General features: G+C 43.4%; 2 protein-coding genes across 2 annotated transcripts in view; both read left to right on the top strand.

The window, feature by feature from the left end:
• Fgd6 (FYVE, RhoGEF and PH domain containing 6) overlaps positions 1–11429 on the top strand; it is a 111635-nt gene extending 100206 nt beyond the window's left edge. Inside the window, exons 17-21 of the mRNA XM_055627763.1 lie at positions 522–624; positions 2859–2986; positions 3705–3833; positions 5063–5211; positions 7074–11429. Coding sequence (XP_055483738.1) covers positions 522–624; positions 2859–2986; positions 3705–3833; positions 5063–5211; positions 7074–7110 — 546 coding nt within the window. The 3' untranslated portion in view covers positions 7111–11429. The remainder of the gene's footprint in view (positions 1–521; positions 625–2858; positions 2987–3704; positions 3834–5062; positions 5212–7073) is intronic.
• Positions 11430–13545: 2116 nt separating this feature from the next.
• Positions 13546–16512, top strand: part of Nr2c1 (nuclear receptor subfamily 2 group C member 1) — a 48166-nt gene continuing 45199 nt past the window's right edge. The window contains exon 1 of the mRNA XM_055627874.1: positions 13546–13723. The gene's annotated coding sequence lies outside the window, so the exon portion shown is untranslated. The remainder of the gene's footprint in view (positions 13724–16512) is intronic.

Raw genomic sequence — 16512 nt, forward strand, 5'->3', positions numbered from 1 at the left:
AACTTAATAGTTGAAAATGAAAAATGTAGAAGAAATGACCCCACCATCCTCTTTGAAGGTACACCACCCTAATGACCTTTTAAAGTTTCTGCCACCTCCTCCTAGTACCCCAGTGGGGACCACATGTGTCCTTGGAATATATGCTTTCATGAGGTGTTTAGCAGAATGAGCATAGTCGTAGTAGCCTTTCAGAGAAGTAGTTGCTGTGGCAGTGATGCTCAGGGATGTTAAGGGATGATGCCCAGGATAAGGGGTGGTCATGAGGCTGAAAGAAGTTCCTGCGCGTTAGGCAGTGTTCCGAAGGCTTGTGTCAGCTCTGCTGAGCACTCGACGGAGCCTAAGTGCAGCCTCTCAAGTGTGGTCGTGTGAGTTAGCTCACTGCATGCTGGAACACTATGAGATAGGTGAGATTTAGTCATTGTCAAACTGTTTTGAAAAATGGGCAGTGCTATAAACTGCAGCCTTTTTAATGGCGTCTAGTCAAAAGTTTCCCTCAATGAAATACTGCAATGTGTTTTCAGATTGTATGCCAAGCTTGCTCATCAAATAAGTATGGCTTAGACTACCTGAAAAGGCAACTGGCAAGAGTATGTGAACACTGCTTCCAAGAACTACAGAAATTAGGTAATGTAATGTAAACATTTAACCAAAGAGTCTCATTGCTCAGATGCTTGCAGGCTCCTAAAAGAACAGTGTTTGCCATGACAGCATGATCGCTGGACTTGTCCTAATTTCTGTTGTGCTCCATCTTTAGTATTATGGTATTCCAAGAGAAATTGGACTGAGCTTTTTTTTTTAACCATGTGAAATGGTTCTACTGAGAAAACTAATTGTTGAGTTATTATTACAGAATGAAATGCTTACACAGTTAAAAGGCAACTTTAACTTGTGAACCGCTTCAAAGTTTCACTTTGTTAAATAATTTTTCATTTATATTCTTTTAGATTTATTTATTTATTTTACATGTGTGAGTATTCTGCCCGAATGCATATAGTGACCACAGGTGTTTGTGGCACCCTCAGAGGTCAGAAGAGGGTGTCAGATCCCCTAGAACTGGAGTTAAGAATGCTGGTGAGCCATCCTGTGGGTGCTGGGAATCAAACCCGGTCCTCTGCAAGAGCAGATGGTGATCTTAACTACGGGCCATCTCTCTAGACCTTTTTTTTTTTTTTTTTTTAATTTTCATTTTTGAGATGGATTTTCATTTCTTTCTTCACCCCACCCCTGGAAGTACAAGGGGCCAAACCCAAAGCTTTGCATGTGAGAGGTAAGTGCTGCGCTATGAACTGCATTCCCAGGCCCTACATATTTTTATCTGCAAAGTAACTCAACATGGAAACTGACTAGTCGGGACTTTGTTGTTGAGTTTTAGTTCATTGGATGGTTGGTTTACTGAGGGGTTTTGTACACCTTTATTTACTTTTTTTTTTTTTTTTAATGAGGTGATTGCTTTGTGTAGCCCAGATTAACCTGGAACCCTCAGCCTTCCAAGTGTTGCTACCACTCTTGGGAGGTAGAGCTCTTTGAACAAATGCATGGTATTTTGTATCTGCCTGTTCAGTGTCTGTGAGCATTATTTGCCCACAGGCAAATAAACTCAGCTAAGAGGACTGACTGCTCAAGTCTATATTTTAAATTTTCAAAACCTTAGATCTAAATTCTAAAATCATTATCTTTTATATCCATGAAAAATAGCTTATTAGGAAAAAGGAGTATCTATGTGAATAAAACGAGATGCCACACTATTTTAGAATCCCCATTTTTACAGAACAATAGCTTTGTTTGTGTACATTTTTAAAGACACGCCATCTATTCTTTGTCAGCCTTTCTATTCCATTCTTGTTCTCTGGGTACACCAATGTGAAATGTAAACATTCACCTCCCGTCACCCACCACTATTGGTTAGTAGACCTTGTCAATTTTATCTCAGAAAGTCTCACTTATCTTGTTTTCATCGAGTCAACCTTAATAAGGTCTAGATTGCTGTAATAATATCATTCTGCAAATCCCTCTTCATGCCTGCCTACTTTATTTTTCTATACTCCGTCTAGGAGGAATATGGCTCCATGGAAAGTACCTGCCTAGTCTGTGCAAGGCTCTACTCTTGATTCTTAGCATCATGTAAAGCAAAACTATGAAACAGAGAGTGGTTGATTTGGAACCAGGCAGCGTGGCTCACACTTGATTACACAGCACTCAGCAGGCTGAAGCAAGGAGATTGCCATGAAGCCAAACTGTTCACATCCTTCCCTAGCATTCCAAATTTCTTAGAGCTACTCATACCCTGTTTTTCCTTCTAGCTTCATTATTCGATAAGCAGATGTTCTGGTTCATACATCTCTGCCTTTGTCTATATCAACATTTTTAAGTCCGTGAGGAAGTTTGTGAAATTGATGGTGTCCTTGTATGTTTCAGAATGTTTGCTTGTTTGTTTATTATTTATTGAGATAGAGTCTTATGTAACTCAGGTTGAAGTTGGACTTGCTATGATAAGGAAGGATGGACCTTGAACTCCTGATCCTTCTAACCACCATCTCCCAAGTACTGGGGTGACAGACATGTGCCACCATGTCCATCACAATGAGTTTTTACTTCATGTTTTGGAACTGAGGATTGAACATAGGGCATTGTGAACACAGCGCACTCCGTCACTGAGCTGTGTCCCCAGCTGTTTCAAAACTGTGAGGACATGGAAAAAATTCTATAGATAATCAACTCAATCCCTACTCAGCTCTCGCCTTCCATCTGTGTTTCTTGAGAGCCCTTTTGTGGGTATTTTATGCACCACTGTGCATTGATTTTTAGTAGCAATTCCAAGTGCTTGCCCTTACTATATGAGCACACCTGCTTTGTTATAGATCACCAGATGCCCCCTAGGATTGGATCTCCTGGAAATCACAAGTCTCCTTCAAGTGCCTTCTCATCAGTCTTGCATAGTATCCCATCTGGGAGAAAACAGAAGAAAATCCCAGCGGCTCTCAAAGAGGTAAGTGTTTCCATTAAACTAGATGAGTCTGAATCTCATAAAGAATGATATCACTTCCCATTACTATTAGGACATGAATTTTAATTGCCTGATGGATATGTCAGATGCCTTGCAGTTTTCCTTTGTGTTATGACCTGAGTCATTAATAAAATGGCTGCAGAACTGTTGGGCGCCTGTCAGTTTATCAGAGCACATGCTGGCCTCCAGCTCCCTCAGTGTCACAAGTACCTGTTTCATATCTCAAAGTCCATGCTAGCATCCTAGCCCTTCTTACCTCCTCCCCTTCCCTAAACTTCCTCTGGCTCTCAGCTTCTTATAACCCCGCTGTTCTCACTATGTTCTGCTCCCACTATTCTCACTACTCTCCATTCCATGATCTTTACCCCACTCTAACAGGTAGCCCTGGCCATTTCCAATCTGCTGGCCGCGTTCAGTCTCCTTCCTTCTGTCTCTGCTCTCGACTCCTCCAGTTGCCTCTGTCTGTTCTTTCTCTCTCGTGTCTACAATAAAACCATAACCATATCATGGAGCAGCCATGTTGGCAATTTTTTTTACTGCACCCCTCAAATCCAGAGAACAGCCAGTGTTATTCCGAAATGTCATGGTTATTGCTTTCAATAGCTGATGGTTGCAAGTAGCTCTGCTCTTTATTGCGTCGTCTGTTGTTATTGAGAGCAGTCTGTGAACCACTGAACTACATGTAGACTTCCTTCTCCAGGTGTCAGCAAACACAGAAGACTCCACCATGAGTGGCTACCTGTACAGATCCAAGGGCACCAAGAAGCCATGGAAACACTTGTGGTTTGTCATCAAAAACAAAGTACTCTATACATACGCTGCAAGCGAGGTAAGACGGACTCTTATGAGTGACTTTGGAGGTCTTGTTTTAGTTTTGTGGGTTCTGTTTGGTGCAGAGCAGAGGATGTACAGTGGGCTCTAGGCATGCCCAGCAAGTGTTGTTTTAGGCACCAGGAGGCAGAGAACCTGGGTTTTTTGCTCTTTGGTTTTTTGAGACAGTGACTCATAGCCCAAGTTGTTTTCTAACTCACCATTTGGCCTAGGTTGTCCTCAAACTCACAATCATCCTCCTGCCTCAACCTCTCTAGTGCTGTGATTACATGTATGAGCCACCATGCCTGGATGGTTACTAGCACTTGGAATATGAACAGTGTTATTCTTTTCCCTGTGTGTTCTTATTCAAATGTTAGGAATTTCCCAGAGTAATAAAATGCCAGTGTTTCTGCTGTTGTGTTTCTATTGTCTTCTATTTCACACAAGACAAGAGATGGCCTTTCTTCTGGCTTTTCTTGAGTGCCCACACCTTGAACTGACCAGGCCTCAGCACAAATAAAATAACCTTTGCCATAAACTGTGTCTAGGTGTCCTGGGCCCCAGCCTTTTAACCCCCCTGACCTGTGTCTCAGCACCCTAGGAAAACCTTTAGGGAAGTTGAGTATAGTAGCACATGCCTACAGTCTGGCAGCTGGAAGGTAGAAGCAAGAGAATCAGGAGTTCAAGGTCAGCCTCAGTTACAGGAGCAGTTTGAGGCTACCTTGAGTTACACAAGGGCCTGGAAAGATGGTAGGGAGGACCAGGTATGGTAGCGTATGTCTTTAATTTCAGCACTTCGAGGCAGAAGTAAACACATCTATGTGACTTACAAGCCAGGAAGTTATATGGTAAAAGGGTTGGGGTAGGGAAAAACAAAGCCTCTGGAGAATGCAGGCAGGAGAATTACTGTGAGGTTCACATCTGCTTGTGGTATAGAGTGATATCCTGTCTCAAAAAACAACTGGCAGAGTCCCAGAGTTCCTCAGTGGGATCCGCTCTAAGTTTTATGTGTCTCCCTCCATAAAATGAAAGAACACTGCCTACTTTCCTTGGCCACAGTGAAAACAGTGTGAAATTCGGTGAATATAAGCACACTTAAAACCAGCAGGTGGGGAGTGGGTGGCTCCCTGCTCATTAAGCAAAAATAAGCTGTCAGAATTACTGTGTTGTGTATGAAATTGAACTTTCCATCCTGCATTGTATCTCCATCTAAAAGCCTGTCTTCTTTGTTTGTTTTTAAATTAGGATGTGGCAGCTCTGGAGAGTCAGCCTTTATTAGGGTTTACTGTTACTCAAGTCAAAGACGAGAATTCAGAGTCTAGAGTGTTTCAGCTACTGCACAAAGGCATGGTGTTTTATGTGTTTAAGGCAGACGATGCCCACTCCACTCAGAAGTAAGTAATGCAGATCTCCTTTTCCTGCAGGAGGTTTCAAGCTGTCTTTTTAAGTGACATCTTAACAGCATAGAGAACAGCTCAGAAATTAAATCAAAGATCTGAATTAGCAGGATTTAACCTGTTATTCAGATAATTTTCAAATGGACTATGAGAGAAGATGGGTGGTCCTCTCTGCGCTTGCCCGCAGCAGCCTGGGAGGAAGCACTGGGAGGTCTGAGGAGGCCAAGGCGCAGGCTGGAGCCCTCTCCTTCAGAGAGCACAGGGATCTTCGCACTCAGTTGTTCTGTGGACCAGCAGGACTTAAACAACTGCAGGCCACCTTACTACTTTGCAGGGAGAGCCAGACACACTAAATACTCACGGGCTGTTTCCAGAGACTGAGTAGAAGGAAACAGGTATCATCTTTGATGGTCAAGGCTGAAGTGGTCTCTTCAGAATGCCGGCAAGAATCTTGATTTGAGGTCTGAGGAAACTGGTTAGCCTAGAGGTGTATGCGTATCTATGAAGTGAAGGTCCCCTGCATGCAAATAGCTCTGCTCACCTCTACTCTCATTTGATTTAGTCCACATCACAAAGCATGCTGCTGCTTCCGGTAAGGGGTGTTCATGTTTGTTCAGCAGGCTTTAAAGCTAAGTGCTTGGGGCTACAAGGGAGAACTTTGACTATAAGCATGGTGGGCAGTTTTGCAGGAAGTTAAGAGCCAAAGTGCTAGAATCAAGTATGTTCCTGAGTACCCACCAGGCTTAGGGCTACCCTCTGATAGACCGCCCCTGCCTCTGTCTATTTTAGGATATGCAGCAATGTATAGCTGTTTGTGTGTATGGCTGTGCACCACATGTGTGCCTAGTGCCTGGTGGAGGTCAGGCGTGCTCTTAAGTGCTGAGCCATCTCTCCAGCCCCCATGTAGTTTCTTAAAATCATCCTATTGCAGAATAACATAAGCTTTTTGCACCTAAAATTTGAAGTTTTGGAAACTCTGTCCTTGAAATTTGAGCTGAACGTGTTACGAGCTACTCTTAAATTTAGTGATTTCAGGTCTTCATAGGTCGCTCCAGTCCTTTCTTCTGTAATCCACTGTTGTAAGAAGTCAGTTATCATTAAGCATGGGGGGAGTGTATTCAAGGGAGTCCAAAGAGCAAAGAGTGAAATGGACACAGCCCCGGAGTCTTCTGAGTAACTGCAGCTGTGTGCTCCAGAAAAAGCTTTAGACTCAAGAATTTATGATGACTCCTATGGTATTTGGAAAGCTTTTATATTATATGCAAATTCTTGTTCTTAGGATAGACTATATGCCAGATCAGTTCCCTTTCACTGAGAAATTTGGAACAAGTTTGATTTAGGGGCTATATAAGGGGATTTTGGTTGGAAGAGTTAAGGAGAAAAACAAGTCCATAGCTAGTTTCCAAAACTCACTGAGTCAGGACACCAGAAAGAAAGGAAAGGAGTTGTGATAAGGGCCTTTGTTGACATATCCCTTCCAAAGCCAAGTAAACACATACATACACACACACACGTGCTCGAGCATTCGTGTTTAATGTTTCTTTATTGTGTGTGTGCATGTGTCATTAGTATGGAGACCAGAGGATAGCCTGCAGGAGCCAGTTTCCAGCTTACACCGTGTAGGTCCCAGGAACTAAAGGATTGGTGGCAAACACCTTTGTCCACCATGCCTTCTCACTTACCCTAGAACATCTCAGACTGTTCACACTTGAAGTAGTGGTGCCACAAACAGCAGATTACCAAACAAAGGGCAGTTCCCCGTAAGAATGCCAGTGTGCTGTAGGAAAGCTCTCAGGGTCACACTCACAGGTGTCACTGGGTTGATCTCCACAAGCCTAACGGACACCTCTCATCACCAGGTGGATAGAAGCGTTTCAGGAGGGCACTGTGTTGTAGCAGCATTGGCTTCACTTGCTCTGTGATCCCAACAAGGTGGAGGCTCAGCAGAATGGAATCAAAGCTACTCAAAAGCCACATAAAAGTGAACAAGATAAATCCACCCACAGGTGTTATGAGAGAAATTGTCTTGTTAGGTGTATACTGTTCCTAAAAGTGTTTTTTCATGTATGTTATTTATTAAACTGTTGATGTTTACTTGCCAGTCAGAATGGATTCTGAGACTCATACTGAATTCTAAAGTACTGTTTAGAGATGGGAACGTACCTTAAACTGTACTCTGTGTAGTACTGGTGATGTCCATCCACACTATCGTCTCTGCCTTACACCATGACACTTTCACTATTGGTAAATCTTTGCAAGCAAAACACACATATTAATTAGCAAATGTCCATACAATGTATGGTTTAGAAATTACAGTTATAAAATTGCTGTTGAAAATGCAAACTTTAGAGTCACTAAACTTAATTGGAACTTTTTATGTTGCAATAGAGATACACATAGCCAGCTTCTACCTCAGTAACTGTGAAGTGAAATCCTAGCAGAATCTGTACTGATACCTGTGTCCTCCTCCACACACCCCACAGGATCTTGCTAATTGCCAGGCTGGCTTTGAGCTAGCTGCGTAGCGCAGGCACACCTTGAGCTACAGCGTGTCTGCCTAGGCCTGCAGCACCATACCCAGTCTTTATCTCAAGCTGCCAGCTCAGTGTAAATGTGATTTTTTTTGTTTTTTGTTTTTTGAGACAGAACCTCCCTCTGGAACCCAGCCTGGCCTGGATCTTGTTGTGTAACCCATGCTAGCCTAGGACTCACCTGCTTGGCTGGTGATCAAGTGCTGGGATTCCATGTGTGTGTCACCTGGCTCAGTGATTAGCGTTTTAAAAAATAGACTAAGGCAGGTAACATGTTACCTAATACCCCCTACTATTCTTAAGAGTTTGAGCCCAACTCAGTGATGGTATTTATATCTAAAAGGGTGTCATATTTTCTGTAACGTGTATTTTAAGTGACCTGAAATCATCATTCTTTTTTAAAGGAAATATTATGCTACTTTGATTTGTTCCTCCTGACATTTAAATTTTGCCCATCCTCTCTCCCTCTGTCTCTTTGGAGACACAGTCCTTCCATGCAGCCCAGGCTGCCCTCATACTTATCATCCTGCCTTGGCTCCCCGAAACCGGGAGTGCAGATGTACGCGAACACCCCGGACTTTACCAGCCAGCGGCCCTTATTAGGAAAGATTCATGTTCTTTACTCTGGCACACTCACCTTTAACACGGACACCCCATGCACATTAATTTGTTGATTAGCAGCAGGAGAATGAAGTTAACATGCTGAAAATCATTTCATTGTTTAAATATTTTGTTGACGGAGTTTAAACTATCAGTTAAAAGGCAAGGTTATCCATAGATATCTATTAAAGGATGCAAGAATTTTCTGCTTCTTTATAGATGAGGTTAAATTTAGTGTGATGTCAGTAGTTAAATTATATCCTGAATACTATGTTTTCATCCTGAATACCTTCATGAGGCCTTCTGGATGTTACTGGGTACAGATATTCTGGATGCTAGAGGTAGCAGATGGAGTTTTTCTTGGCTCTTTCTGGCTACGGCATAATTTGAAGCCCTGTGCAATTTCACAGGGCCCTTCATGCTTCCTTGCCACGGGGTAAGCCAGCTCTTTGTAACTCATTTTAACTGGGTCACATAAATATTGTTCACGCAAACATCTCTGTAATGTTTGTAGTGCCTTCCTTTTGGAAACCAGGGTTCTTTATATTTTCATATTTTGTCCTCTTTGAATTCTGGACCTCTTTAAGATTTGCTTGTAAACCTCAAAATGTCTACAAAGTATTAACCACAGCATTTTGTCTCCTAACACTTCACAGAATCAAGAAACTGTTTAAAGTCTAAATATGTATAAGGAAGTTAGCGCACAAAGTCACCCCTGCATGATGAAATCCGTGTATGGTTGTGTTTGCCAATTGCTTAGTCCTATGCAAAATTTTGGAAAAGACAGCATAGAAGCTATTAGATCACGGTTACCCCCACTCTAACGTTTTAATTGTGGAGTAAGATTGCATTCCCCATCCCTCCATGATCTTTATAACCTACTAAATATGGTCAATAATTTATTTAACATGGCTCATTCAATGGCAAGTAAGAATGTATTCATAATTTGCTATAAAACTACTTTTAAAAATATTACTGAGCCAGGTTCTTTAGGTACTTTACCCCTGAGTTACCCCCATTGCTATCTATCACTTACGGGTGAATGATACCAAGGAGACCTTGATTCTGGGTCCCAGAGATGCTGCTCATCACACATGCATGTGCTACCATCAGAGTTTTGCTCAGGTGCCTCCTAAGCTCAGCCAGAAAGTGACCAAGACACCATGGCAGGCTGAGCTAGGACAGCCCCTAAGCAGTGCTCCTCTGTCTTAAGCAGCGAATCGCAGAAGACACCACCAAGTCTAAGAGAATGAAAAGGGACATTTGTTACCTTATCCCATGTTTCAGAACCTCTTCCCATTCTCTGATGTAACCAGTATCATTCAGTTGCCCCTGACGGCCCTCGTTTTTTCCAGTAAGAAACTTGATCATTTGAGTATTTACTAGCATTTTTAAAAAATGAAATCACACACACCCCTCTTTGAGTTATAATACAATGCAATGATACTAAGGACAACAACTTGAACGTATGTTTTTGTTAGCCAGGTATATAGTGGGCTATGTAGGAAATGGAGAAAGCCTCCTATTTGATGTAATTATCACAGCATGTGCTAAATGTGCTTCCAATGTGCTCATTGTGGTCAAAATGCTGGCATTTCCAGAGGTAAATCCTATCTCATTGTACCATGTGATCCTTAAAAATAGATACTATATTTATTCTATCCATTTGTCTTCGATCTTTGGAGCTTTAGTTGAACACAGAGAACAAGAATTCCAAGGTGTTTTGTTTTGAGTAAGCATCCCATTGTTTTTTTTTTTTCCAAGACAGCCCCTCCTGCCTCATCCTCAGCCTGCCTAGCTCAGTAACAAGACTCAGCTGTCACTGAGTCTCCAGAGCCCTTATTCTGACCGGGATCTTATGCCCACTCCCCTCACCATCCTGCAAGCTCACATTTGTGGCAGGACTAACACTCTAGCTTTCTCATCCCAGGAGACCACAGGGGGCTCTGAACCAACTCTTAAGTCTCTCTTGTGCTTTCCTTCTGCTTATAGTTGCTATAGCTTTCCCTCTGAGCTGGGGGTGCACCACAGTGCCACAGCACTGGCCTACTATATATGAGGTGCTGAGTTCAATCCCTTATCTACAGAAGCAAGCATACTTTTTTTTTTTTTTTTCTGATTTCAACGCCTCTCTTTTGTGGTCTGTTTTAAACATTGTCAAAGCAATCTGTCTGAAGCAGAATTCTAGTCTAATCCCCATTCCTATGGACTTCAGTAGCTTTCCCAGTAGCTTGGCATGCAACAATTCCTCTGATCCCATACACTCCAACTGAACCTACTTCAGCTTTTCTCTGTTCATGCCATTTTGTTTGTTTGTTTGTTTGCTCGCTCTCATGTCAGGTCAGCCCAGCTCTGCTTCCGTGTTATCTGACATTCCACATTGATGGGGTCCTCTTCTCTGTCCTTTAAACTAAATGCACTCTCTTTCCTGTGTTCCTATAATCCTCACTTCATAATCAGACTTTCATTATTCTTACCACATTCTGTTCTTGAAAACAGCTTGCCTTGTTAACCAGAGGCTTACCACATCTGACAAGAATGTCTTACATACAGTGAATAAATGTTTGCTTGTTGACTTAAGTAACTTCTATGGGTCCCTAAAAAGTATCTTCAGTACACATAATCTGGAGCCTAGGCGATTTTTAATATTATTTTCTAAATGAAAATCAATGTCATTTTCCCTTATAAGAAAAATTAGTTATTACAGGAAAGATTTTAAGAAAGAAAACAGGTTTATTTCGTACACTGCAAAGACAGTGGTGGTTCCCATGGTAACTTGCCTGCTAGAAAAAAGAAAATAAAGGTAGTAGAGCCTTTAAAAAAAAACAAACATCAAAATATTCTTTTTCCTTTGAGCTCGGGAGTGGAGGGAGACAACTTTCCCTTTCATGTAGTTACTTGTTGTATGTGAAAACCAGTTTCAAAATATTTTAAATGTTTTTTTCTTAAAACACCTTTTTTACTTAAAGTGATAGTGGTTTGTATCTTACTGTTCATATGAAGATCATTTATAAATAAAATAGCATTGTAAATAATGTTAATATGTATTATAATTTATACAAAATAAATTTACTATAGTATCTACTGCTGGTGTGAAGTCCTTTATTAGAGGTTTTGTTTTTTACTCATTGTTGACACTGTGTAGTCCAAGCTGGCCTTCAGTCTCCAGACTTTCCACCTCAGCCTCCTTAGCAGCTGGGATCATAGGCGTGTGACACCCAGCCCAGCTTTGTTGATGTCTTTTAAGCCATACTTTAAGATGAACCTGAGTAGGCATCCTTTTGTTAGAGTGTGACAAAGAGAGACACGTTGCCTACAGCAATGCTCCTGAGGCAGCTTCTGTTTCCAAGACTGTTTTATTCGTTTTGTTAGTTTTAAGACAGGGTTGCACCCTGTGGTTCAGGTTATTAGAAGGGCTGCGCTATGGCCAATCCAAACGCTAAGATAGAGGTAGGCTTTGCCAACATGTATGAGACATGGTGCTAGGGAAGGTTGCAAGTCCTTTTTCTATGCCTAAATACCTAATTCCAAAGGGAAATGACATTCTTTTTTTAGATGTGCAGCCCAGGCTAGCCTCAAACTGGCTTTGAGCTCCTGTTCCTCCAGCCTTCCCTCCCAAATGCTAAGATTACAAGCCTGAGGTACCAGGAGCACAGGGGACAGTTATTCTACTTGGGGCAAAAAGAGTTTGTTCTCCCCCACACACACCCCACATACCCCCCCCCCCCAACTTGGGTTTCTGCTCTGAGTCTGGCTGCTTTTCTACAATGCTTATTTAGATGCAAAGGAAACTTCCAGATTTCCTCAAAGTCTAACCACATATTACTTAGAAGGCAACTCAGCGCTTCCTGCCACAGGTGATCACTGTCAGAAGGTGATGTTCCATTAGTGACCTTTTGTTTTGCAAATCTTTATTGGCTAGCAGGAACTGCTAACTGTTGTCTAGCAAAATGAACCAGAAGCAACCCTTAGGAACACAACATACCCAGTAGTCATTGTATTCCTGCTCTTTACTAAAAACAGCCAGGTAAAGTTTGCAGTGACTTTTCCTTTAGCTCGTCATATTGCTAGGAAGTTCTATGTGATTGGGTTATACCCGGAATGTATGTGTTCTAGCTCTGCTTAGGCAGACGGAAAGGTTTCCCCAACAGTAGTACTACAGCTCTTCTGGGAAAGGTATCCTGACAGGGTCGGGTCAGAGTCAGGGTGTTCTTCCCTGCACCCTGGTCTTGGGGTCAAGTCACGACCAGGGTGTTTCCAGGTCCTTTTTATCCTACACAGACTTGTTAACACTTTTATCTGGTGAACTAATAGAGTATCTGTTACAAAGTCCAGTTTTCCAGAGATGAAAGACATCTATCCCAGACCACTTAGGTTTATTATTTCTCAATCAAAACTTTATTTATGGGGCAGGAGAGATGGCTTCAGCAGTTAAGAGCCTTGGCTGCCCTTGTAGAAGACCCAGGTTCAATTCCCAGCATCCACATGGCCACTCACAACCATCTGTAACTTCACATCCAGAGGATCTGATGGCCTCCACCTGCCCCAGGCACACCTGTGGTACACAGGCATGCATGCAGGTAAAACACCTATATAAATGAAAAAAAAAAAAAAAGTTAATCCTACAGCACTGGAGAGGGGGCAGGAGGATCACAAGTTAGACCAGTCTAAGATCTGACAGTGCCAGTTTCAAAAGACTCCTCCTCCTTCTTCTTCTTTCTTTTCTTCCTCATCTCCTTGTTCCTCCTCTTTCTTTTTTTTTTTTTTTCAACATTTTTACTTTAGGTATAAGGTATTTGGCCTGCACATATGTTTGTGCACCAGAAGAGGGCACCAAATCCAATGGAACTAAAGTTACGGGAGGTTGTGACAACCAGGCATGTGGGTGCTGGCAATCAAACCGAGTTCTCTGGAGGACCAGCAAGTACTCCTAACCGTTGTTCCATCTCTCCAGCCCTCGGCTGTCGTTGATTTCTACTTACTGTGTCTTGTCTGAGCACTTGGGTGCACGTGCCCGCGGAGGCCTGGCGTCAGAGTTGCAGGTGTTGTAAGAACAGGGTGCTACCTTCTCAGGGCGTCGGGTGGACACGCCGCTGCGGCGGCCGTCTTCCTCCACACCTGCAGGGGGCAATCGACTTCCAGAGCCGCCGCTGGACTCCGGGGGCCCTCGGCTTCACCCAGGGAACGTCACCGCGGCTGGCCGCTGCTCCACCGCGCCAACGCGCAGGCGCCAAGAGCACCGCGCACAGCCGAGCCGAGGGTGGGGTCACGAACTCTGACCCCCACCCCCAAACACGCAAACCCAGAAAGCTCTCCTGTACCCTTGGCCTCGGCTCCCCTCGCCTTCAGCTCTCTCCAGCCCAGCGGCCGCCGCGGAGGTAAGTCGACTGCGGGGCGGCCCAGCCGCCAAGCGTAGCGGCCCAGGCGCCCATTCCCCCCGTGTCCGAGCTCCGGGACCAGAGTGCCCCGCGGGAGCGCACTGCCCGAGGCCCGGGGAGTCAGGGCGGGGACGGAGATCTTCCACCCGCAGGGAACGCTTCCCCCGCCCCGGGACTTGCGCGCGTGCTGGGTGCAGGGCAGCTGCGGGGCGCGGGACCGGCGGGCCATGCACCCTGGGGCTACGGGATGCTGGCTGCCGGCCGCTCTTGAGTCTTCCTGCACGGAGAGGGCGAGCAGCCGCTGCGGTTGCATCTAGGAGGAAAGGTGGCCTAAGGTATTTCAGGCACTAGGGCGCATCAAAGCTTCCGAGTAGCCCTTTTGTTAAGACCCTGCCTCCAGTTCCTGCAAGATAGCATCTTGTGCGATATTGCCAGGTTGTAACGGACCCTTAGGTCAGCCTAAGCTGGAAAGGACGGGGGGGAAAAAAAAAACCAAAAAAACCTTGACGTTAAATTCTTTTAGGGCTTTTCCCACCCTCTGGAAGTTGTAAGTATGCCTTAGACTTTGAGGGAGTGTTTGTTCGTTTGTTTGTTTTGAAAACTGTCTGCTTGATTACCCGGTTGGGTGATTGTTTTTAAACTTTATGTGTCCACTTTAGCAAATTTGGAAAGAGATTATTAATCTGTTGTAATCAGACTGCAGAGATGAAAAGGAAATCGCTTTGGGAGGCTGTCTTAGGAACTGTAAGTTATGGGACAGCAATTGAGTTAAGTTAGGAGAGATCCAAGGAGGGTGAGAAAATAGGAGTGCATTGTGGACCACTCACTCAGTCCTGAGAAAGAACGCCCTGTGGGAGCCAGGCTGGTGATGAATGCCTGTGATCCCAGCACTCAGGAGGCCGAGGAACCAAAGATCGCCTGAGTTCCCAGCCAAACCGGCTTAGAAACCATATATTGAAACCCAAGAAGACATATAGAAGATAAAGGAAAGGTGGTATTTGTGCATCTTGTGCAGTAACCTTTTGTTGTGAATCTTGAGCCTTTGGATACAGTGTAAGTTTTCCAGTTGCGGTCATTCCAGAGGCCTGTAGTTAAAAGGTGGCGGTAACCAATGGCCTCCGAACTCTAGTTTCAAAAGCTGTTTTAAAGTTGCTTTCATTGTCATTAAAGAAGATACTTGTATCCATTACAGACAAAAAAAAACATATGGTGTCAATAAATGTAACTGATTTCATCATTGTGTGTAACACACAAAGTTGAAAGATTTTGAAGCAGAGGAATCCAAGGCAACAAACCCTAAATATCTGCTGTGGGTGTGGTGAAGTATGTAATTCCTACCCCAGTGAGACCTCAGTGTGTGCACACATGAACGTGTGCTCGAATACACACATATGCACCTGCATTCGTGTGTGCTCAACCTTTTCAAACCATCTCTAGAAAAATGGGCCTCTGTTTGAAATTTGGGGGAATTAATTGAAGTCTGTTCTTGAATCCCAGTTGACTCTTCCTATACACAGTATACACTGGATCCTTCAAGAATCATGGCTAAAATGGAATTTGAACTGTCTCAGAAGTCAGATAGAAGACATGAGGCAGGAGGTTGAAATGCTGTATTGGGGGTGTTGTTTTCCACGGTTTCTGTTCAGTGTGATAAACTGCTAAAACTTTACCTCTGGGATTCTGACGTAGGGAATTCCTTGGTCTGGCTATGTGCTTTGCAAACCTGTATAATTAGCATATAGCATTGGGCTGTAAAGGCATATAAACTTGTGATTTTCTGTTTCTGCGGAGAGTAATCATCAGATTTTCAGAAAAAAAAAAAAATAACATGCGTGTGGGTGTTTTGCCTGCATGTACATCTGTGTAACCGGGTGTACAATGCCTTCAGGGGTCAGAAGAGGGTATCAGATCCTCTGGATTTAGGGTTATGGAAGGCTTGTTAGGGAGCCACCATGTGGATGGAGGAACCAAAATTAGGTATTACAAAGGACAAGTGCTCTTAACCCTTTCCTGCCTGGGAGATTATTTTCAATTAAAAATCCCTCTACTGTAAACATTTCTAAAGAACCAGTTTTCACCCTGTTTTTCCATGTTAGATGTTTTTTAGTAAAACTTTCAATTTTATCTTTTAACATAAATATATTCCAGTTACTTCCCCGAAGCAGCATGTTTAAATCATTGAAAAAAATTTTTTTTAATCTGACAAGTAACTGTTTTGAGATCCATAAATCATTATGGGAAAAAAAAGAACCAAGTTGGTTTTCTGCTCCATCCAAGATATAAGTTCATCCTTCAACATGAGTAGCCTCTAAACTTGACTCTCTTGAGAGCCACCTCTGTGTCCTGAGAGGCTTCTGCAAGCTGAATCTGCTTGCCAGCATTGGGAAACAGAGAAGAGCACAGCTCTCTAAGGAGCAGCACTGCCTGCCGGGCACAACTGACTTGATGCTTCTCTGCTGCAGCCCCCTCTTGGTGGGTCGGTCAGTGGGTAAACGGACATCTGTTTCCGCAAACTTTAACCTCTGCTCCCAGCCAACATTCTCCCGTACACTTTCTCCAGCAGCATCTATGCAGAAACCTAACGAGAGCTTTTAGCCGTGAACCTTCATTTGAAAAACCCATTGGTGTTAAGATTAATGACTTCCTAGCTTGTGTGCCCTGCAGTTTTTCAAATATGCTTCCTTCCTGAACAACTGTGCCGTGTTAGAAATACTCGTGGCATGAAACTGAATTACAAACTTGGGCTTCCCTTAAACCTGGTAATAAACTCATGGAACTGGTCACATTAA

Source organism: Psammomys obesus, unplaced genomic scaffold, assembly GCF_907164565.1.
Source record: "Psammomys obesus unplaced genomic scaffold, mPsaObe1.curated_primary_1811, whole genome shotgun sequence".
Classification (NCBI taxonomy): domain Eukaryota; kingdom Metazoa; phylum Chordata; class Mammalia; order Rodentia; family Muridae; genus Psammomys; species Psammomys obesus.